This window comes from Astyanax mexicanus, chromosome 16 (genome assembly GCF_023375975.1).
Source record: "Astyanax mexicanus isolate ESR-SI-001 chromosome 16, AstMex3_surface, whole genome shotgun sequence".
Taxonomy (NCBI): Eukaryota; Metazoa; Chordata; class Actinopteri; order Characiformes; family Acestrorhamphidae; genus Astyanax; species Astyanax mexicanus.
In genome coordinates, this window is record NC_064423.1 from 17,588,296 (window position 1) to 17,605,397 (window position 17,102).

General features: G+C 38.8%; 2 protein-coding genes across 2 annotated transcripts; one reads left to right on the forward strand and one right to left on the reverse strand.

The window, feature by feature from the left end:
• Positions 1-1,150: 1,150 nt before the first annotated feature.
• On the forward strand, positions 1,151-5,378 carry atp5f1b (ATP synthase F1 subunit beta). Its single transcript, XM_007240168.4, has 10 exons — positions 1,151-1,298; positions 2,326-2,499; positions 2,993-3,167; positions 3,263-3,384; positions 3,506-3,690; positions 3,993-4,151; positions 4,235-4,357; positions 4,448-4,660; positions 4,780-4,981; positions 5,109-5,378. The coding sequence occupies exons 1-10, from the start codon at positions 1,193-1,195 to the stop codon at positions 5,204-5,206; spliced, it is 1,557 nt and encodes a 518-aa protein (XP_007240230.1). The 5' UTR covers positions 1,151-1,192; the 3' UTR covers positions 5,207-5,378.
• A 1,412-nt stretch (positions 5,379-6,790) lies between these two features.
• LOC103028830 (retinol dehydrogenase 7) lies at positions 6,791-13,329 on the reverse strand. Its single transcript, XM_007240169.4, has 5 exons — positions 13,249-13,329; positions 10,173-10,490; positions 8,687-8,945; positions 7,577-7,740; positions 6,791-7,472 (listed from the first exon to the last, which is right to left on the reverse strand). The coding sequence occupies exons 2-5, from the start codon at positions 10,483-10,485 to the stop codon at positions 7,249-7,251; spliced, it is 960 nt and encodes a 319-aa protein (XP_007240231.3). The 5' UTR covers positions 10,486-10,490; positions 13,249-13,329; the 3' UTR covers positions 6,791-7,248.
• Positions 13,330-17,102: the final 3,773 nt, after the last annotated feature.

Consider the following 17,102-nt stretch of genomic DNA (forward strand, 5'->3'; position numbering starts at 1 on the left):
GATGGCTAAGCTATTTTAAGTTATTTAAATGTAATTAAACCAAGAACCAAGAGTCACACTAGAGTAGTTTAATCTAAAATAAATTGATTAAGCAAAAGTCTTGTTAACTAAATAGGTCAATAGAGCTATAAAAATAATGCTACTTTTATACATGTTTACAGTACCAGTTATAGACACAGATCTGCTCATTCAATAAACATTGTTTTTCTTTTCATTATTATTTTTTTTACATTGCAAATTGAATATTGAAGACATTAAAACTAGAATAATTAGAATAAGACAACAATGTTAATGTTACACAAACATATACCTATAAATAGTCAAATCTGATGAACTGATTCAGAAACTGAAGTGGTCTCATTTTTTTCAGAGCTCTACATCTGATCCAAGTTTTTTCCACATAACCAGAGATAAACAGCTCCATCTAGAGATCAAAATGCTTTAGACAGAGTGTTGGGAAGATTGAATAAGATCACAGAATTAGAAAGCGAACAGTCTGCGTTGAGAGCCATTTAATTGTAATTTAAATCTCCAGTCAGACTTTTTGGTTATTCAGACCTAACCAAAACTTCGAGGTCCAAGATTGTGTATTGTTGTAATGCGAGTCCTGCTGATATTGTTTTACTCCATATTGATTAGCCACTGAACTGAAAGCTCGCCCACCTATCAAAATGTGCCATTTAAGACTTAATCTATCACAGTCTCTAAATGAGAAGGAGCCAAACTGCAGCCAGAGGGTCGATATTAAAATAGAAAGAAGGAGAATATGTGGTCCCCGTTGACTTTTGTCTGCTTGAGCTGTCCTTCAGGATAGCAATGTCCGACTCCTGAATGAATCGTTCGTTTGAATCGGCTCCTTTTAATACTCTTTATGGCTTAAATTTGTATTAGCTACTTTTTATTTTACTATATTAACTTCAATTCTGCGTAGAATAAGTATACAGACAGTGTGTATCTTGTAATGCACTTAACGTTGCGTGCAACACTAAGAAAAAAGTATAAAAGTAAACGGTAAACGGACCGTTCAGAGGAATCGGTTCAACTGAATCGAACTTGTCGTCTCGACTTAAATGAAGCGCGCATGCGTGCTCAGGCGCCACCGTGATATACGCATGCGCACTGCGGGTCTGAAGCGGCCTCTATATAAACCAAGGAGCGCCTCCGTCCCGTTCCACCTTCAGCCATTTTAACCATGTTAGGAGCTGTGGGACGCTGCTGCACCGGGGCTCTGCAGGCGCTGAAGCCCGGGGTTAGCCCCCTGAAGGCTTTCACTGGAGCTCCAGCGGCGCTCTTCTCTCGTAAGCTATGCGCACGTTTGTTGTTTGTGTGATAAAACTGGGATTTTGGGGAGTCTTGTTCGGCTCAATGGCGCGGTGAATGCTAACGATAATGGCAGCATGCGTGGTGTGCAGGCCACGGGCACGGAGCTGCGAATGTAACTTTGACTTACACTTGTTTTAAAACAATGGCTGCTTGTTCTTTTAGTTCGGAAATGTGACCGCTTTTTAACCTCGGTTAACTTACTAGTAGCTGTAAGTTGCAGCTGTCCGTTAAAGTGGAATGACCTTTACTTGTCATGGGGGGACAGCTGAGCTAGCTTAGCTAAGCTACTCTTAGCTTCTTAGCAAACTGTAGCTAGCGATAGCAACTGCGTGGACTTAAACTTGACCATGGTGCCCAACATTTTAATCGAGCAATAAGTAGTTAATTTTACTGTGACATGCCTTTTTAATATAAATAATCTATATGCTATTAATTTTTAAGGAGTATTACATTGGTTAGCAATATAGGTTAGTTAAGCTAGCTAAATTGCAGTCTTAGGTTAGTGGCATGTTGTGAGGGAACAGGTCAGTTTGTGAGCTGTAAAATCCCTTTATTCTCAACATTTATATAATTCAAACCGACATGCTAACTAGGTTACATATTGTGCGTTTAACTAAACATTTCCTTAAGTTACTTTATTTAATGTGCATTTTGTCTTGTTTTGGCAATTTAATGAATTTAGACGTTTGTCAGTTTCACAGTTCATTCAGTCGAATGCTAAAACTAGCAAGGCTAACCGGAACAGAAAAGCTAATGCTAGCTACTTTACTGTGCAACTGTACGCCTGGGTTAGCTAGCTACGCTAATGTTTTGACCTGAGGTCATTGAACAGCTCGTTAGCAAGTTTATAAAGGTTAGATGTGACTTTGTGCTTCATTAAGTATTTTAATTTCAGGTTTATTAAGTTAAGGGTTCCTACTCATTGAAAAAATCTTCGTAAATAAAAAAAACGGGTTGGTTACAGAGAGCAGGTTTGACCGCTTCTTCTCCTCCATGTTGCAGGCCGGGATTATGCTGCTCCCGCCGCGGCCGCCGCTACAGCCAACGGAAAGATCGTTGCTGTCATCGGTGCCGTGGTCGACGTCCAGTTCGACGAGGGCCTGCCCCCAATCCTGAATGCCCTGGAAGTGGCCGGCCGTGACACCAGGCTAGTCCTGGAGGTGGCTCAGCACCTTGGTAAGTAGGCCAGCTAAGCCCGCAGTATACTGCGTTTACTTTCAGTGTAATGGTTCTTGCAGGTTTGGTAAGGGTTATGACTACAGCAATTTCCAGTTCTGGATAAATATTTGAAAAATGAACTCATGACATTTTGGAAAAGTCATGGAAACTTAATTATTTTTCTGTTCATTGACTGAAAAGCTGTTTTGGTTCTATAATAATTCACTTTAAATAAGGTAGCTGGCTGTGTGGGTCTTACTCTGGAGTTTTAGCTGCACTAAAACTGTAAATTCACACAGACCAATGATTTAATGCTGTCTATTTTTATTCAGACAAACATAAGGCATAGATGTTCACGTTTTACTAGCTGAATAGAATTTCTGATTTAAGTTTTCAGACATTTTAGGTAAGATAAAGGCCTGCTACAATCAATTTGGCTTTTTAATTTTATTGTCTTTACTGATGTTTCGATGATTATGATGATTTTATGGTTTCTTTTTTTCTTCACCAGGGGAGAACACTGTCCGCACCATTGCTATGGATGGTACCGAGGGTCTGGTGCGTGGCCAGAAAGTTCTTGACACTGGTGCCCCCATCAGGATCCCTGTGGGACCCGAGACGCTGGGCAGAATCATGAATGTCATTGGCGAGCCCATTGATGAGCGAGGACCAATCACCACAAAAACGTAAACATGACCTCTGTTTAGCTAGTATATTTGCTAGTATAAGATTTTAAAATGTTTCTGACTTTTTTATTTTTATTTATTTATTTATTTCTCAGAACTGCTCCCATCCACGCTGAGGCCCCTGAGTTCACGGACATGAGTGTGGAACAGGAGATTCTGGTCACAGGAATCAAGGTGGTGGACCTCCTGGCCCCCTATGCCAAGGGTGGAAAGATTGGTACGTCCCCAGCCCTCAAGTATCCTCAAACTGTCAGAGGCTTCAAGTGCTTATATTGTGTGTTGGACAGCCGGTGACATTTCTGTAATTGCATATGCTCTTTCCCTCCATATTTGTGTAGGTCTGTTCGGTGGTGCCGGAGTAGGAAAGACTGTATTGATCATGGAGTTGATCAACAATGTGGCTAAAGCCCATGGTGGTTACTCAGTGTTTGCTGGTGTGGGGGAGAGGACCCGTGAGGGAAACGATCTGTACCATGAAATGATTGAGTCTGGTGTCATCAACCTGAAGGACACCACATCCAAGGTAATTGTTTTAAATGTTATTTTAGGGCCATAAACATATTTAGAGTATCTTTATGGTATTGGCAGTATCAGAACACATTAAGAATCTAATTTTCTTTAAATTTATTTAATTCATTTAGCAGCAGCAAACTACTTTGTCAAAGAGAAAGGACAATCACAATATTGTGAATGATGGGATGCGACAGCTTAGTTTAATGCAACCCTTGATGTAGTTTTTGGCCGTGTAGTTGGGTAGCAACTGTCCATTAATATTATGATTGCAGCAAAATTAATTGGTTCTGTGTTCATGTTCTGTTTACATAGGTCGCCCTGGTATACGGACAGATGAACGAGCCCCCAGGCGCTCGTGCCCGTGTGGCTCTGACTGGACTGACCGTTGCCGAATATTTCCGTGATCAGGAAGGACAGGATGTGCTGCTCTTTATTGACAACATCTTCCGATTCACCCAGGCTGGATCAGAGGTAATTACTTTGCAAGAAGTCCCAAAGGCTCTTAAAGTCCATTTTGTCCAATCTGTGAATTTCAATGTGGTATTTTCCTTCAGGTGTCTGCTCTGCTGGGTCGTATCCCCTCTGCTGTGGGTTATCAGCCAACTCTGGCCACTGACATGGGTACCATGCAGGAGAGAATCACCACCACAAAGAAGGGCTCAATCACATCTGTACAGGTATGGCATATTCTTATCCCAACAAAGGCTTTAATTTTTTTCCTCACTTACTGTATTATTGGATAACTTGATTGTCCCTGTTTCTCATAGGCCATCTATGTGCCTGCTGATGACTTGACTGACCCTGCCCCTGCCACCACCTTTGCTCACTTGGACGCCACCACTGTGTTGTCCCGTGCTATTGCTGAGCTGGGTATCTACCCTGCTGTGGATCCCCTTGATTCCACCTCCCGTATCATGGACCCCAACATTGTGGGAACTGAGCACTACGATGTTGCTCGTGGTGTCCAGAAGATCCTTCAGGTGTGTGAAGTATTGTTTATTTGTAGCAAATGTGCTATCATGTCTTCGGAAGCCAAGACTGCTGGTGTTAATTGAATGTGTGCTAATGCTTTTTTTTTTTTTTTTGCATTTCTCCCCAGGACTACAAGTCTCTGCAGGATATCATTGCTATCCTGGGTATGGATGAGTTGTCTGAGGAAGATAAGCTGACTGTAGCCCGTGCCCGTAAGATCCAGAGATTCCTTTCCCAGCCCTTCCAGGTGGCTGAGGTCTTCACTGGTCACTTGGGCAAGCTGGTGCCCCTCAAGGATACAATCAAAGGCTTCAAGAGCATTCTAGGAGGTTTGACTGCTTTCTATAATTTTATCTGGCTCAAAAACTTGGGCGTTTACAATGGTAATAGTTCTGTGGCTATAGAATGTGTAGCAAGCCTTTGAGACGATGGTTAATAATTCTGTTTTTTCCATAGGTGAGTATGATGCACTGCCTGAGCAGGCTTTCTACATGGTGGGTCCCATTGAGGAGGTCGTCCAGAAGGCAGAGAAACTGGCTGAGGAGCATTCATAAACATTTTTGTCAAACAAATGTCTGGGCTGGGTTGGAAAAGATGAAGCTGGAAAGGGAGGAGCACTTGGTTTGTAAAGTAACATTCAAAAACAATTGTACCTGTATTAGTCATCCTGGAGTTCTATTTAATGTTTCCAATTTAAGATGGAAATAAATCTGTCTTTACCATGGACTCGTGTGTTGCCCTTTTTTCAAAATAATTGCAGATACAAATTTTTATGATTGGTTTTCCTGATTTGTGTAAAGTCTGTGTAATATTGGCAAAATGGTAAGCATGGCAGCATGTTTCCTTTTGACCACAAGGTGACAGTCTTGTGTTGTCTTTACTGCCAGCTGCACTTATGATTAAACCATATGCAGTTGGAGTCGTTACAGCAACATAGCCTTTTGAATCTGGTGGAGCAATGGTGCTTGCTTAGAATGACTTGGTAAAAAGATTCAACAGTCTTTCAGATTGGATAATGCAGTGTCACAAATTCAACATGAAGGCCGTCCACACAGGCTGTAAACCTGGAATTCACAAGTTCATAGTTTTATAACCTTGGGCATGTTTGCCCTTTTATATCAATGTGCGAGTGGCGTAAATATTGTTTCTGTGCTTTATGGTGATTAAGCTGTGTGACAATGAACTGAAGAGTACAAACACTAAACTGCCTTAATGTTTCTCCATATTGGTCAAAATGTAGCTGATCTCAATGGCTTTCAATCTGTTTTACCATCTACAAGATGGCTACATAATTATGGCCATCCACGTGGAAACCTATGGATAAACACAATGCTGCTTTGAAGCCGCATGCCTAGAAAGCATCAGTCAGGCCATAAGAGTTGAACAAAGTACCAGTACTTCCCTTATTTACATTTTGGCCCTCACATGTTAAAAATTCAAATATGTATTGCAGAAAATGTTAGATACCAGATGTGTGAAGGGAAACTAGTGTGCATCTAAAAATGTAGGCAAATTAGTTTAAATGCGTCAAATTGTCTGCTTGTGGACCTTGCAGTGGTAAGGGAGGGTTTAAAACTGATTTGAGTTTTTCATTTACTGTGCAAATATTTGAGAATTTCTTGGGTTAAGATCTGTAATGCATGTGTACACTTTGTAAATGAGTAGTAGCAGCTTATGAACTCAAAAGTAAAATGGTTACTGAGCTGCTGGGTTTTACTGTTTTGAAGTCCTTTTCCCTAAAAAGGAATTCTGATGGGATGAAGTTTATATAGTAGTGCTGCTACTTTGTGTGTGTTTCAGCCCACTTTAAGCACTGATCTGTCTTAGACCAAGCTCCTTAATTTCATATATAATTAACTTTTTTTTTTTTTTTTAATATATAAACATTTTTCATGGAGGGAAGGGTGTAGGATATATTCTAGTCTTAGTTGCACTATGGACCAGTAGAAGCAGTTTATAATACGTACCCAGGTTTTGCTTGCTTGTGCAACAAAGGCTGTTGGTGTTTGATGTACATTTCATATCTGCAGGTCAAGGCCAACAGTTTATCTCCCTAAAGTCTGAAGATCTATACCACACTACCAATTGAACTTAGGCCTGGTAGAAAATCATGTCTTACATTGAAGGAACTGAACAGGTTTGGTTTTAAGGTAGTCTCAGCTTTTTATTCTGGTATTAAATGTTTTATTGCAATGAACAAATATATTTTCCTTACATACACTTCAATATACACAGTGAAGCAGCTCTCAAGTATCCACAGTCCTGTTAAAACAATGAAAAAAATCCCTGTTTTTTCCCATGCAGGGATTGAGTCTAGTCTAAGGCTAAAGTAAATTTTTAGTTAAGATTTTGCATTTAAAGGAAATGTATAGTCTACAATTTGGCTTAATCCCTGCCTAAATGTGTGACCATTAGAAACAGTGCATTTAATAAGTAGGTAGACAAAAACTGTTGCTTTGGTTTGGTGGTTTAGCTCTAATCCAAAACTAAAACTTAATCAGTTAAAAACTAGGTAGATTTGAACTGCACTGAATTCATCTAATAGTACACGCTGACTGCATTTCATAATGCACACTGGCAGCTGCCTAAGTGACTCCTAGTTGACCGCTTTGGCAGGTGGGGGGTTGTCTTTGAGCAGCAGGTAGTCAGAGAACCAGGTTGGGGCATAGGACATTGGCAGCCAGAACATTTTAGCGTCCCATCCTGGAGAGTAACGGGTGCGAGGGTGCACAGCCGAGACCGCATGCTCCATACACCTCACACACTTCATCAGGTCGCTATCTGGCATCTTGGCGAACGTCTCTTCCATCACCTTCTCCACTGAACAGCGTAGTACAATAGAAAAAGTAAAAACAGCAAATGTTTTACAAATGGTGAAAAGATGAAGTCAATTTTTAAAGAAGGTAAAATTTAAGGTTCTGTACCTTTGCTCACAAAATCGTCTCCATAGTCGTCCTTGGTCTCTTGAGGTAATTTGTCCCAAAGACTTCTAACACATTTGATTAGAAGGTTGGTGTCTGTCACGCTTGTCTTGAAGAATCCTGGTTCAATACACAGGACTTTCACTCCAAAGGGCTTCAGGCCTCTCCTGAAACACAGCAAAGACATGTGTTGCTAAATTGGCTGAAGTATGTAATTTGAATATATTTTGTATGTGTTTCGGAGTCAGTTTTTCTGATTTAGCTATTTATAGGTATTTTTTTACGTAAAATTAACATTGTTGTTTTATTCTATAAACTTTGGACAATATTTCTTCAAAATTCATTTCGAGAATTTTATAAAAAATGAAAAATGGATGAAATAAAAAATATTCAGAGCTTTCAAAACTCAAACAATGCAAAAAAAGAGGTTCATATTAATGAAGTTTCAAGAGTTTAGAAATCAGTATTTGGTGGAATAACCCTGGTTTTTAATAACAGTTTTCATGGATCTTGGCATGTTCTCCTCCACCAGTCTTATACACTTCTTTTTGATAACTTTATGCCACTCCTGGTGCAAAGATTCAAGCAGTTCAGCTTGGTTAGGTGGCTTGTGATCATTCATCTTCTTCTTGATTATATTCCAGAGGTTTTCAATTTGGTAAAATCAAAGAAACTCAAGAAAGGGCAGTGAGTGGTAAGTATCGTTATCAGCGGTGTCTGGCTTTAATTGTCCATACAAACAGAAAAGCAACAGAAACTGCCTCCACATTCAATGCAGGAGGCCCTAAACACATATCCCACAGGCCAGTGCAGCATTTGATACTTCTTCCTGTCGGTTCATGTTCATGTTCAGGTTCATGTTTATCTGCTGTACAGAGTCCTGTTCTACAGGCAATATAGAGACTAGACCAGTTGTGTATGTGTATGTGTGTGTGTGTGTGTGTGTGTGTGTGTGTGTGAGATATTTCAGCAATAAATAAAAATTGAAGTAGCTAACTGCATTCATTAGAAGGGTGTCCACAAACATTTGGACATTTAGTGTGTTTCACATGACAGATAAAACAATATTAGCTTGATATCTGATAATGCATAACAGGCACAAGGCTAGTGTACCTGAGGCTGTCATTGAATCCTTCCACGCCATATTTGGAGACACAGTATGGTCCGCCGACTGGACTGATTCTCCCGAATACACTGGCCACGTTCACCACGCGACCCCTGGCTTTCTTAATGAGCGGGATGACACTCAGGGTCACCCCGATGACACCGTTCAGGTTGACATCCAACATGGATTTGTAGTCCTCTAGAGTCATCCAATCACAGGGACCCGAAGGAACAGACACACCCGCATTGTTGACCATGGCCCATAGACCTGAAGGTTACAGGAGGGTTGTTATTAGAGGTCTGAATACAATATAATCTTATAAAAAAGTGTGTGTGTGTGGGGGTTGGGTCTGATAGTTGGTGTGCAAAATAGATGGGACTTTTAATTTCAGGGAATTCATCATAGAAGGCACTGATCGCGACCGGTGGCGTCTGGCTAGAATTGTCCATGCAATAACACAAGACAAAAAACTCATCCACATTTATTTCAGCCGGCCCCAAACACTTAACCCACAGGACGGTGGGATGCTCTTTAGCTTCCAATGAAATATGCCAAAAGTCATGAGACAAGATACTATTTCCTGTCCCATGAATTTTGGCATGTTAGTTTATTAATATGTTTAAAGGCATTATAATACTATATTATTAAACAAAATATTCAACAAAAACAATAAATGCAGAAAATTGTGTGCAGTAAAATCATATTGTCAGGATTGTGGCAAATCCTGTCTGGATGGAAAATTCTGTACACTGTAATAAAAATCACACTTAAGAGTGAAAAATGTTTTAAAGGTTTTTCACTATATGACATTACACACCAGTGACAATCACAAACAAGGGCTTTTAGCTTACAGTAAATTGTATTAAATTTTCAGACACTCATGTGTACTCAGTGGAGCCAGTGAGAATTGATCATTACAGATCAAGTAGTAATGCAATGAGAAAGAAAAAAAATGCATCAAATAGCATCAATAATCGTTTTTTAATCGCATTATAGATCTCTGAAGCCTAAACATAGCGAATTTAGACAGTTTATTTACTATACAAAACAACAAGTGAATGTATACACAAGCTTAATATGTATTGTTGATATTGTTAAAGTAGCAGTAAAACAAAAAAATAAACTAATTTGCCTTAAAACACCCTGGATGTACCTCTCTACCATGAAAGGCTTAAAAATATATATTTTAAGTTAACAAAAATATCCTAACACCACAGTGAACAATTCTTATCTATAATTTTACATCATATCTGTAAACTTTATTTAGAGCAGGGATGGGCAACTGGAGCCCAAGTCCAGCACAGTTTACTGATTTCCCTGCATTCCTACCAAACCTGGCAATTAACAGGATGAATCAGGTGAGCAGTAAAAGTACAAAACTGTGGAATCCCACCCTCCAGAATTGCCTTTCCCTAGTTTAGACATTTTACTTTAGTGTGATTTATTTATTCAGAGAATTAGTAGAATTTATATTTTGTATTGTAGTTTCCTCACCTCTGTTTCCCACCAGATTCTTGATGAAGGCTGCAACCTTGTCAATGCTCTCAGTCTTCCTCACATCCAGATGGGTGGTTATTAGTCTGTTAGAGCAGGACTTTTTCAGCTCCTCTTCACCCTTCTCTGTGAAGCACGCAGCCACAACACAGAAGCCGCACTTGTCCAGATGGCGCGCTAGCAGGTTTCCGAAGCCAGAGTCGCAGCCAGTGACGTACACGTACTTATTGCCTCTGTCTGGAACTCTCGCCAGCTCACGGTACCAGCGCACCACATAGTACAGAACAACCAGCCCTGCTAAGTACATCCACATGGTTGCTACACAGAGAAGAGAAGTGACAAAAGTGTGTTAACCTCAGTTGTAACACTGCAATATACACTGCAATTTTTATATATGAGCTCATCGTCTAAGAAATAGTTGAAAGTATAGTTGCACCCTGTGTGGGAGTGCATTACAATTTGAAAGAAAGATTACAAAAATGATGATAAATGAGATATGAAGATGTGCACTGTCCTGCTGGAAAGGCGCACCAGAGAGTGCATTCAAAAAAACTTTGAACATTGCGTTGTCAAAGTGCACATAATGAAGACCAAAGGTGGCATCATACATGGTTTCATAAAAAATTGCACCCGACACCATGAACCCAGGTGTTCCGCAGAAAAACAAAGCATCAATCTTGGAGCTCTCCACAGTGCCTCCACATACAGATAAGAAAAAAGTGACTTTTTCAGTCACTCCATGACAGTATGGTATGACCATCCCTTCAATTTCATTCAAGTTGGTTGATTCCTTCCTAATGCACCAATGAATCCATGACTGTATATATAAAAATCACTACCCCAGATTGCTGCACATTGCAGACAGATATGTAAAGGATTACAGTTCACATGGTTTAATTAGATTAGATGACATGTTCTAAATAAACCCTGGATCTAGCCACGGGAGGGTGTTAACGTGCTTTAGCAAAGAATCCAGGTTCTATTTGGGATCCAACAATGGTGAGTATGGAGGCCTCTATCCTTGGATGTTTTTGTAGGAACAAGGGGGCCCTGTTCTGAAAATCTACCCTTAGTAGAGCAGAGTGCTGCAAACAAAAGCAGGTCACTGCACTCAAAGCAAGGGGTTACTTCAGTTTAGTGACCAATAGAAACATCTCACACATTTAAAAGATTCAAAATTAGCAAATTTGCTTGAAAATACTGACAAATGTTTAGAATAGATTTTTTATTTTATTTAGTGGAGTAATGTTATTGTGTTCTGTCGGATCTGAACCTGTGCTGTTACACCTGTTACACTTGCACCTACTTCTACACATAGTTCATTTTTGTTCCAGCCAAAGCATTGAGAAATACACTCCAGAAGTGAGATTAGAAAGATGCGTATAGCCTTATGGAAGAAATACAAAGTGCACTAAGTGAGTTGTGCAACTACAAGGCTGTAAACTCAAGGATGAGTCTACTGCAGTGGAGAATCAGCATGTAAATTAGAGCACCGGCACTACTTGAGGATTACTTATTAACTTGTTAAACTGATACTGCCTGCAAGGGCGGCTCCAGGGTGTAACCCTTAAAAGGAGTTATTTAGTTAAGGCAAAAGTTTGATATAGAACTACATCTCTAAGAACCACAAATGCAAGCTTCATTTTCCCTTGCATTTTTAGATCTTTAAATCTTTTTGTAAAGATCAGCAGCAGAATGTGCTAAAATTCATGTTAATATGCAGTTCTAGTTCTATTTATTAGTATTGCAGCTATCTAGGTTGCATGCTTGCTGTGATGGCATGTCAAAAGAATTCAAGAATGTCATATATGTTCAAGGTTAAATTTAGTTGGTTTTAAGTTTAAATGTAACGTTCAGAAAGCTGTTTACCATGAAACTGCCTCATCCTTAAGTCTACAATCTTGTGGTTACGCAATTTATCCTGTGCACTTTGTATTCATTCCATTTGGCTACATTCATCTAGAAGGCCAAAATGGCTTTTACCACCAACTTTACAGTGCATTTCTATTGATCCACTCATATAGAAATGTTGACACAATTTCAATAAGAACTGCAAATGCACATTATGTCAATTTTTGTCATTTAGAGAATTTATTTGCAGAAAATGAGAAATGGCTGAAATAATAAAAAAGATGCAGAGCTTTCAAATCTCAAATAATGCAAAGAAAACAAGTTCATATTCATAAAGTTTTAGGAGTTCAGAAATCAGTATTTGGTGGAATAATCCTGGTTTTAAATCACAGTTTTCATGCATATTGGCATGTTCTCCTCCACCAGTCTTACACAATGCTTTTGAAAAACTTCATGCCACTCCTGTTGTATGAGAAGGACAATGTGCACAGACATGTTTTGGATTTTAAAATGTTTTTTTTTAAATCAATATATTAATAACTTATTAAGAGACAACACATTGAAATTATTTTTATAATTGTACTTATGTAAACTGTGTTTGTAATGAATGTTTTTGTGTTTTTACACAATAAAAGGTTCTGTCATAAAATTCTTACAAATACTTCTGCACAGTAGGGCTATCCTGGTGTAGAGTAATTACCTCAGCCTCACCACAGCATTTTACTGCATGAATGTCCTGACAAGTTTGAAATACAAGTAAACTCTGACTTGATGGCACTTTACTGTGCTCCTAAAAGTTCATTTCTAGCATTTATTTAATTATAACTATATGGCAAAATATTTACTTTTCTATAAACATTTATCTCCTTGTTCTTTTCCAAAGGAAAACACATTTATATATAACTAGAGAAATGTATTAAAATTATTCAAATGTTTTTTTTATTGATAACATGTAATTTAATTAAATTCCTAATATATATATATATATATATATATATATATATATATATATATATATATATATATATATATATATATATTATTATTATTATTTTTTTTTTTAAGACGGAAATTAAAGGTAACGCAATCCTTTTCACGTGCGTGCTTTAATTCTGTGAGATTTGAAACATCGGCGTTGTTTTTAGCAACATGCTAACAGTTTTATTTCTTGACTATGTCTCAGCAGGCTTTTACTCAGGTAAAGAGTGTAAAGAGGCTACTGTACCTGTGTTGTCCTGTAGTGCAGGAGAGGAACTCACAGTTCTGCTAAAGCTGAGCTGAGTTACACTCTCTGTAGGAAAAAAGTGAACTCCTCAGCCAATCAGTGAGTTTCTGATTTTCACATTTTATTTCCAAATGAATATTTCACAAACAGCCAGGAGGCGCCATCACATCAAATATACAGCACAGCACCCAGGTGTCATGTCAGAACAAGTAAGACAGACCAGATTTCCCAATAATAAACTACACTATGCACTTAGCTGTGCACTCAGTTAGTTTAAGCTGCACCCATTGCTGATTCAGGTTTGCAAATGCACACACACATCATGTCTACTTACTTACCTTAAGTATTCCCAATAGAATAGGACCCTCTGGAGTACTTATGCCCTTTATGTACCCGGCCCTCAGAAACTGAACCAGACTTCACTGCACCTTTTAAAACCCAAAACAGACTGCATTTATCTCTATGAACAAGAAATAAATACCATAAAACAGCAAATGAGGTCATTAGACTACAAACCAAATAATATTAATACTTTGTAATAAGTAGAATTTGTTATGTTTTTTGCTACAAATATATATTTTTTCAGAACTTTTCATGTGAATGGCTGTGTGGTTTTCCCCACAGAGGTTCCCCTCTGTGTGTCTGTCTGTGTCTGTCTGCCCTGCGATGGGCTGGCAGCCTATCCAGGGTGTAAACTGCCTTCCGTCCGATGCCGGCTGGGATAGTAATCAAGATAAAAATGGATAATCATACGCCAACAAACCAAGCTGAACTGCTGGAATATTTAAACCAGGAGTGGCATGAAGTTATCCAAAAGCAGTGTGTAAGAGTGGTGGAGGAGAACATGCCAAGATTCATGAAAACTGTGATTAAAAACCAGGGTTGTTCCACAAAATATTGCTTTCTGAAATCTTTAATCTTTACGAATATGAACTTGTTTTATTTGCATTATTTGAGCTCTGCATCTTTTTTTGTTATTTTAGAAATGTCTCATTTTCTACAGTTAAATGCTCTAAATGACAATATTTTTTATTTGGAATTTGGGAGAAATGTTGTCCGTAGTTTATAGAAAAAAAAAACAATGTTTATTTTACTCAAACATATACCTAAAATAGCCAAATCATAGAAACTGAATCAGACACTGAAGTGGTCTCTTAATGGTGGCCACACAAAATATTGAAACTTTGGCACAATTTAGCCATTTTCACAGGGGTGTACTCACTTTTGTTGCCAGTGGTTTGGACATTAATAGCTGTGTGTTGAGTTACAGCTGTACACTGACGTATTTACATTGTATCAATGTTCTCCCATTAAAAGTGTAAAGAGTGTACTAGGTTTTTGTTACTCACTCTATTGTTTTTGTGTTACAATGAATACACTTATGCTTGAGATCGAAATAAGAATGTGAGACAATAGATTAGGTAGATATTTACATCTAGACGTGTTAAACATATTAGAACATGACTCCACCCATCTATAAGGAAACAAACACGTTAGAACATTTAGCAAACGTGTTTTCCATGTGTGCCAAGTTAGATTATTTGTTTATATAATAAACCAACATGAACAATAGAGAGTTGTCTGTTGAAGAAAACAAAGGAAGTCGTTCTAAAGGTGAGAAAAGAGAGAACAATTATCAAAGAACTGCACAAAGAAAGGATCTGCTCATGAGCCTAACCATTCATTCTCATTAATCAACCATGGTGGAGGCAGTGCCATGACTTAGGCTTGAAAAGAATATTAATCTAGTAGTTTTGTGTAATTACCAGATTGATGCACAATTTGCAGATAATGCACATGGAACCACATAATAATATTTTGCTATGTTTAATGTGCTAATATGTTTAAGACATCTAGATGGTAATGTCATGATAACGAGAGTTCATTCAAAAGCGTGCTTTTCAAAGAAAGAACCATGCACAGGGCCTACAACTAACCTACAGATCCTAATTAAAATAAATACAGTATACTGACTTAAACCTCATGTCAGTATTGAGCAGATTACACTGTAAAAATAGCACAGTTAATTTATGAAAATAGATGTATATACTCTTTAGGGTGGCTGTAGCTGTGTTAAAGCATGGAAACCACAAATATATGCAGGAAAGGACGGCACCAGGACCAAGATTGCGAAACACTAGATTCCAAAAATGTACTGTGAGAATGAATGGACACCATTTCCTAATAGTTGACCCTCAGCAGGCAGCAGAGGCGTGCAGACATAGACATCAGGTGGTGCTAAAGCACCACCAACTCTGTCCTTTATCAACCAAAGTGCCCTTTTGAAACTTCGTTTTTTTTTTTTTTTTTTTTTATATATATTATTATTAAGATTTTACTGAGGCCGGTTTGAAATTTTTTTTTTTAATATATATTATTATTAAGATTTTACTGAGGCCGGTTTGAAATTATCTTTTGAAAACCTGAGGGATTAAAAACAAGTGAAAACAGAATGCCCTGAAATCAGCTCTCACACAACCGACCTCTCTCTTCCCCCTGAGAATTTGCCCCCCAAAATGTCTGTGCACGCCACTGGCAGGCAGTGCTGCTGAAATGTTAAAATAAGGCACCAATGAGAAAAGTACCATAATAGCATATCTAAAAAGCATGAATCCTCATAAGTGGTACAGTTCAATGGACACATGTTGTTAGTTTAAATGTTAGAGGATGTGTAGTACTTAGTTATATAACACAGATATCCTAGATTCACCAAATAAAGTTCAGATTTATTTATTTAGCAAATTGTTGTTGACACTGGCACAAGACTGATCAAGTCACTGTGACTGACCAAGAAAACATGCATGCAGTACAGGTGCAAAGCTGTCAGCTGAGCATCAGTATCAGGACCATACCTGTCAAGTCTCCCGTTTTGGCCGGGAAACTACCGTATTTTACTCCTCTTTCCCGCCGTCCTCCCGTATTAGTATTTTCCCGTAAATTTCCCGTATTATATTAAAATAAAAAAAATGTATATTATTGAGGAGACAGGGCACTGACCGCTCTGTGTCTCTTAACCAATCGTGGAGGCGGTTCAAGGAGAAAGTCCCGCCTTTCAGGAAAAACAGCCAATCAGCTTGAAAAGGAAGGTCAGTGTGGGGAAAATATCCCTTATTTTTAAATCTAAAACTTGACAGGTATGATCAGGACATTGTACTAAATATACACTCATATATACAGACACCTGCCATCCAAATAACGCACAGTAAACCAAGTTCAAATTATTTTTTAATAAGCTATATCGTCATTTTATAAGACATTTTATTGACTGACCAAAGGTAATACATTTTAATGGAAATTTAACTCATCTCATCTCATTGTCAACCGCTTAATCCGTGAGGGGTCGCGGGGGTGGGGGGGGCTGGAGCCTATCCCAGCAGGCATCGGGCGGAAGGCAGGATACACCCCGCAGGGCAGACGGACACAGACAGACAAACAGATACATTCACTCACATACTCACACCTAAGGGGCAATTTCAATCAAGTTCCAATTAGCCTGAACGTGCTGTCTTTGGACTGTGGGAGGAAACCCACGCAGACACAGGGAGAACGTGCAAACTCCACACAGAAAGACCCGGGTCGCCCCAGCCGGGAATCGAACCCAGGCCGTCTTGCTGTGAGGCGGAAGTGCTACCCACTGCGCCACTGTGCCGCCCCGGAAATTTAACTATTATAAGAAATTGTATATTGTTCTTTTCTAATCACTTTTTTTACATAATATATTAAGCCAACTAGTGTAGACCAGTGGCACCAACAGTATTCCATCCTGGGATGGGTATTTGAGTATGTAGAGTGGACAACCCTACAATCATCATGAAAAGAACTGGATATGACTTTTGGATTTTCTGTTGGATTTT

Bases quoted from the DNA above. Each gene is read 5' to 3' on its own strand.
- atp5f1b (XM_007240168.4), top strand. From the start codon at position 1,193: ATGTTAGGAGCTGTGGGACGCTGCTGCACCGGGGCTCTGCAGGCGCTG. The intron at 3,691-3,992 runs GTAATTGTTTTA...CTGTTTACATAG, and splicing joins TGAAGGACACCACATCCAAG to GTCGCCCTGGTATACGGACA. The intron at 4,358-4,447 runs GTATGGCATATT...TGTTTCTCATAG, and splicing joins GCTCAATCACATCTGTACAG to GCCATCTATGTGCCTGCTGA.
- LOC103028830 (XM_007240169.4), bottom strand. From the start codon at position 10,485: ATGTGGATGTACTTAGCAGGGCTGGTTGTTCTGTACTATGTGGTGCGC. The intron at 7,741-8,686 runs GTACACTAGCCT...GCTGTGTTTCAG, and splicing joins GGATTCAATGACAGCCTCAG to GAGAGGCCTGAAGCCCTTTG. The intron at 7,473-7,576 runs GTACAGAACCTT...TACGCTGTTCAG, and splicing joins AGACGATTTTGTGAGCAAAG to TGGAGAAGGTGATGGAAGAG.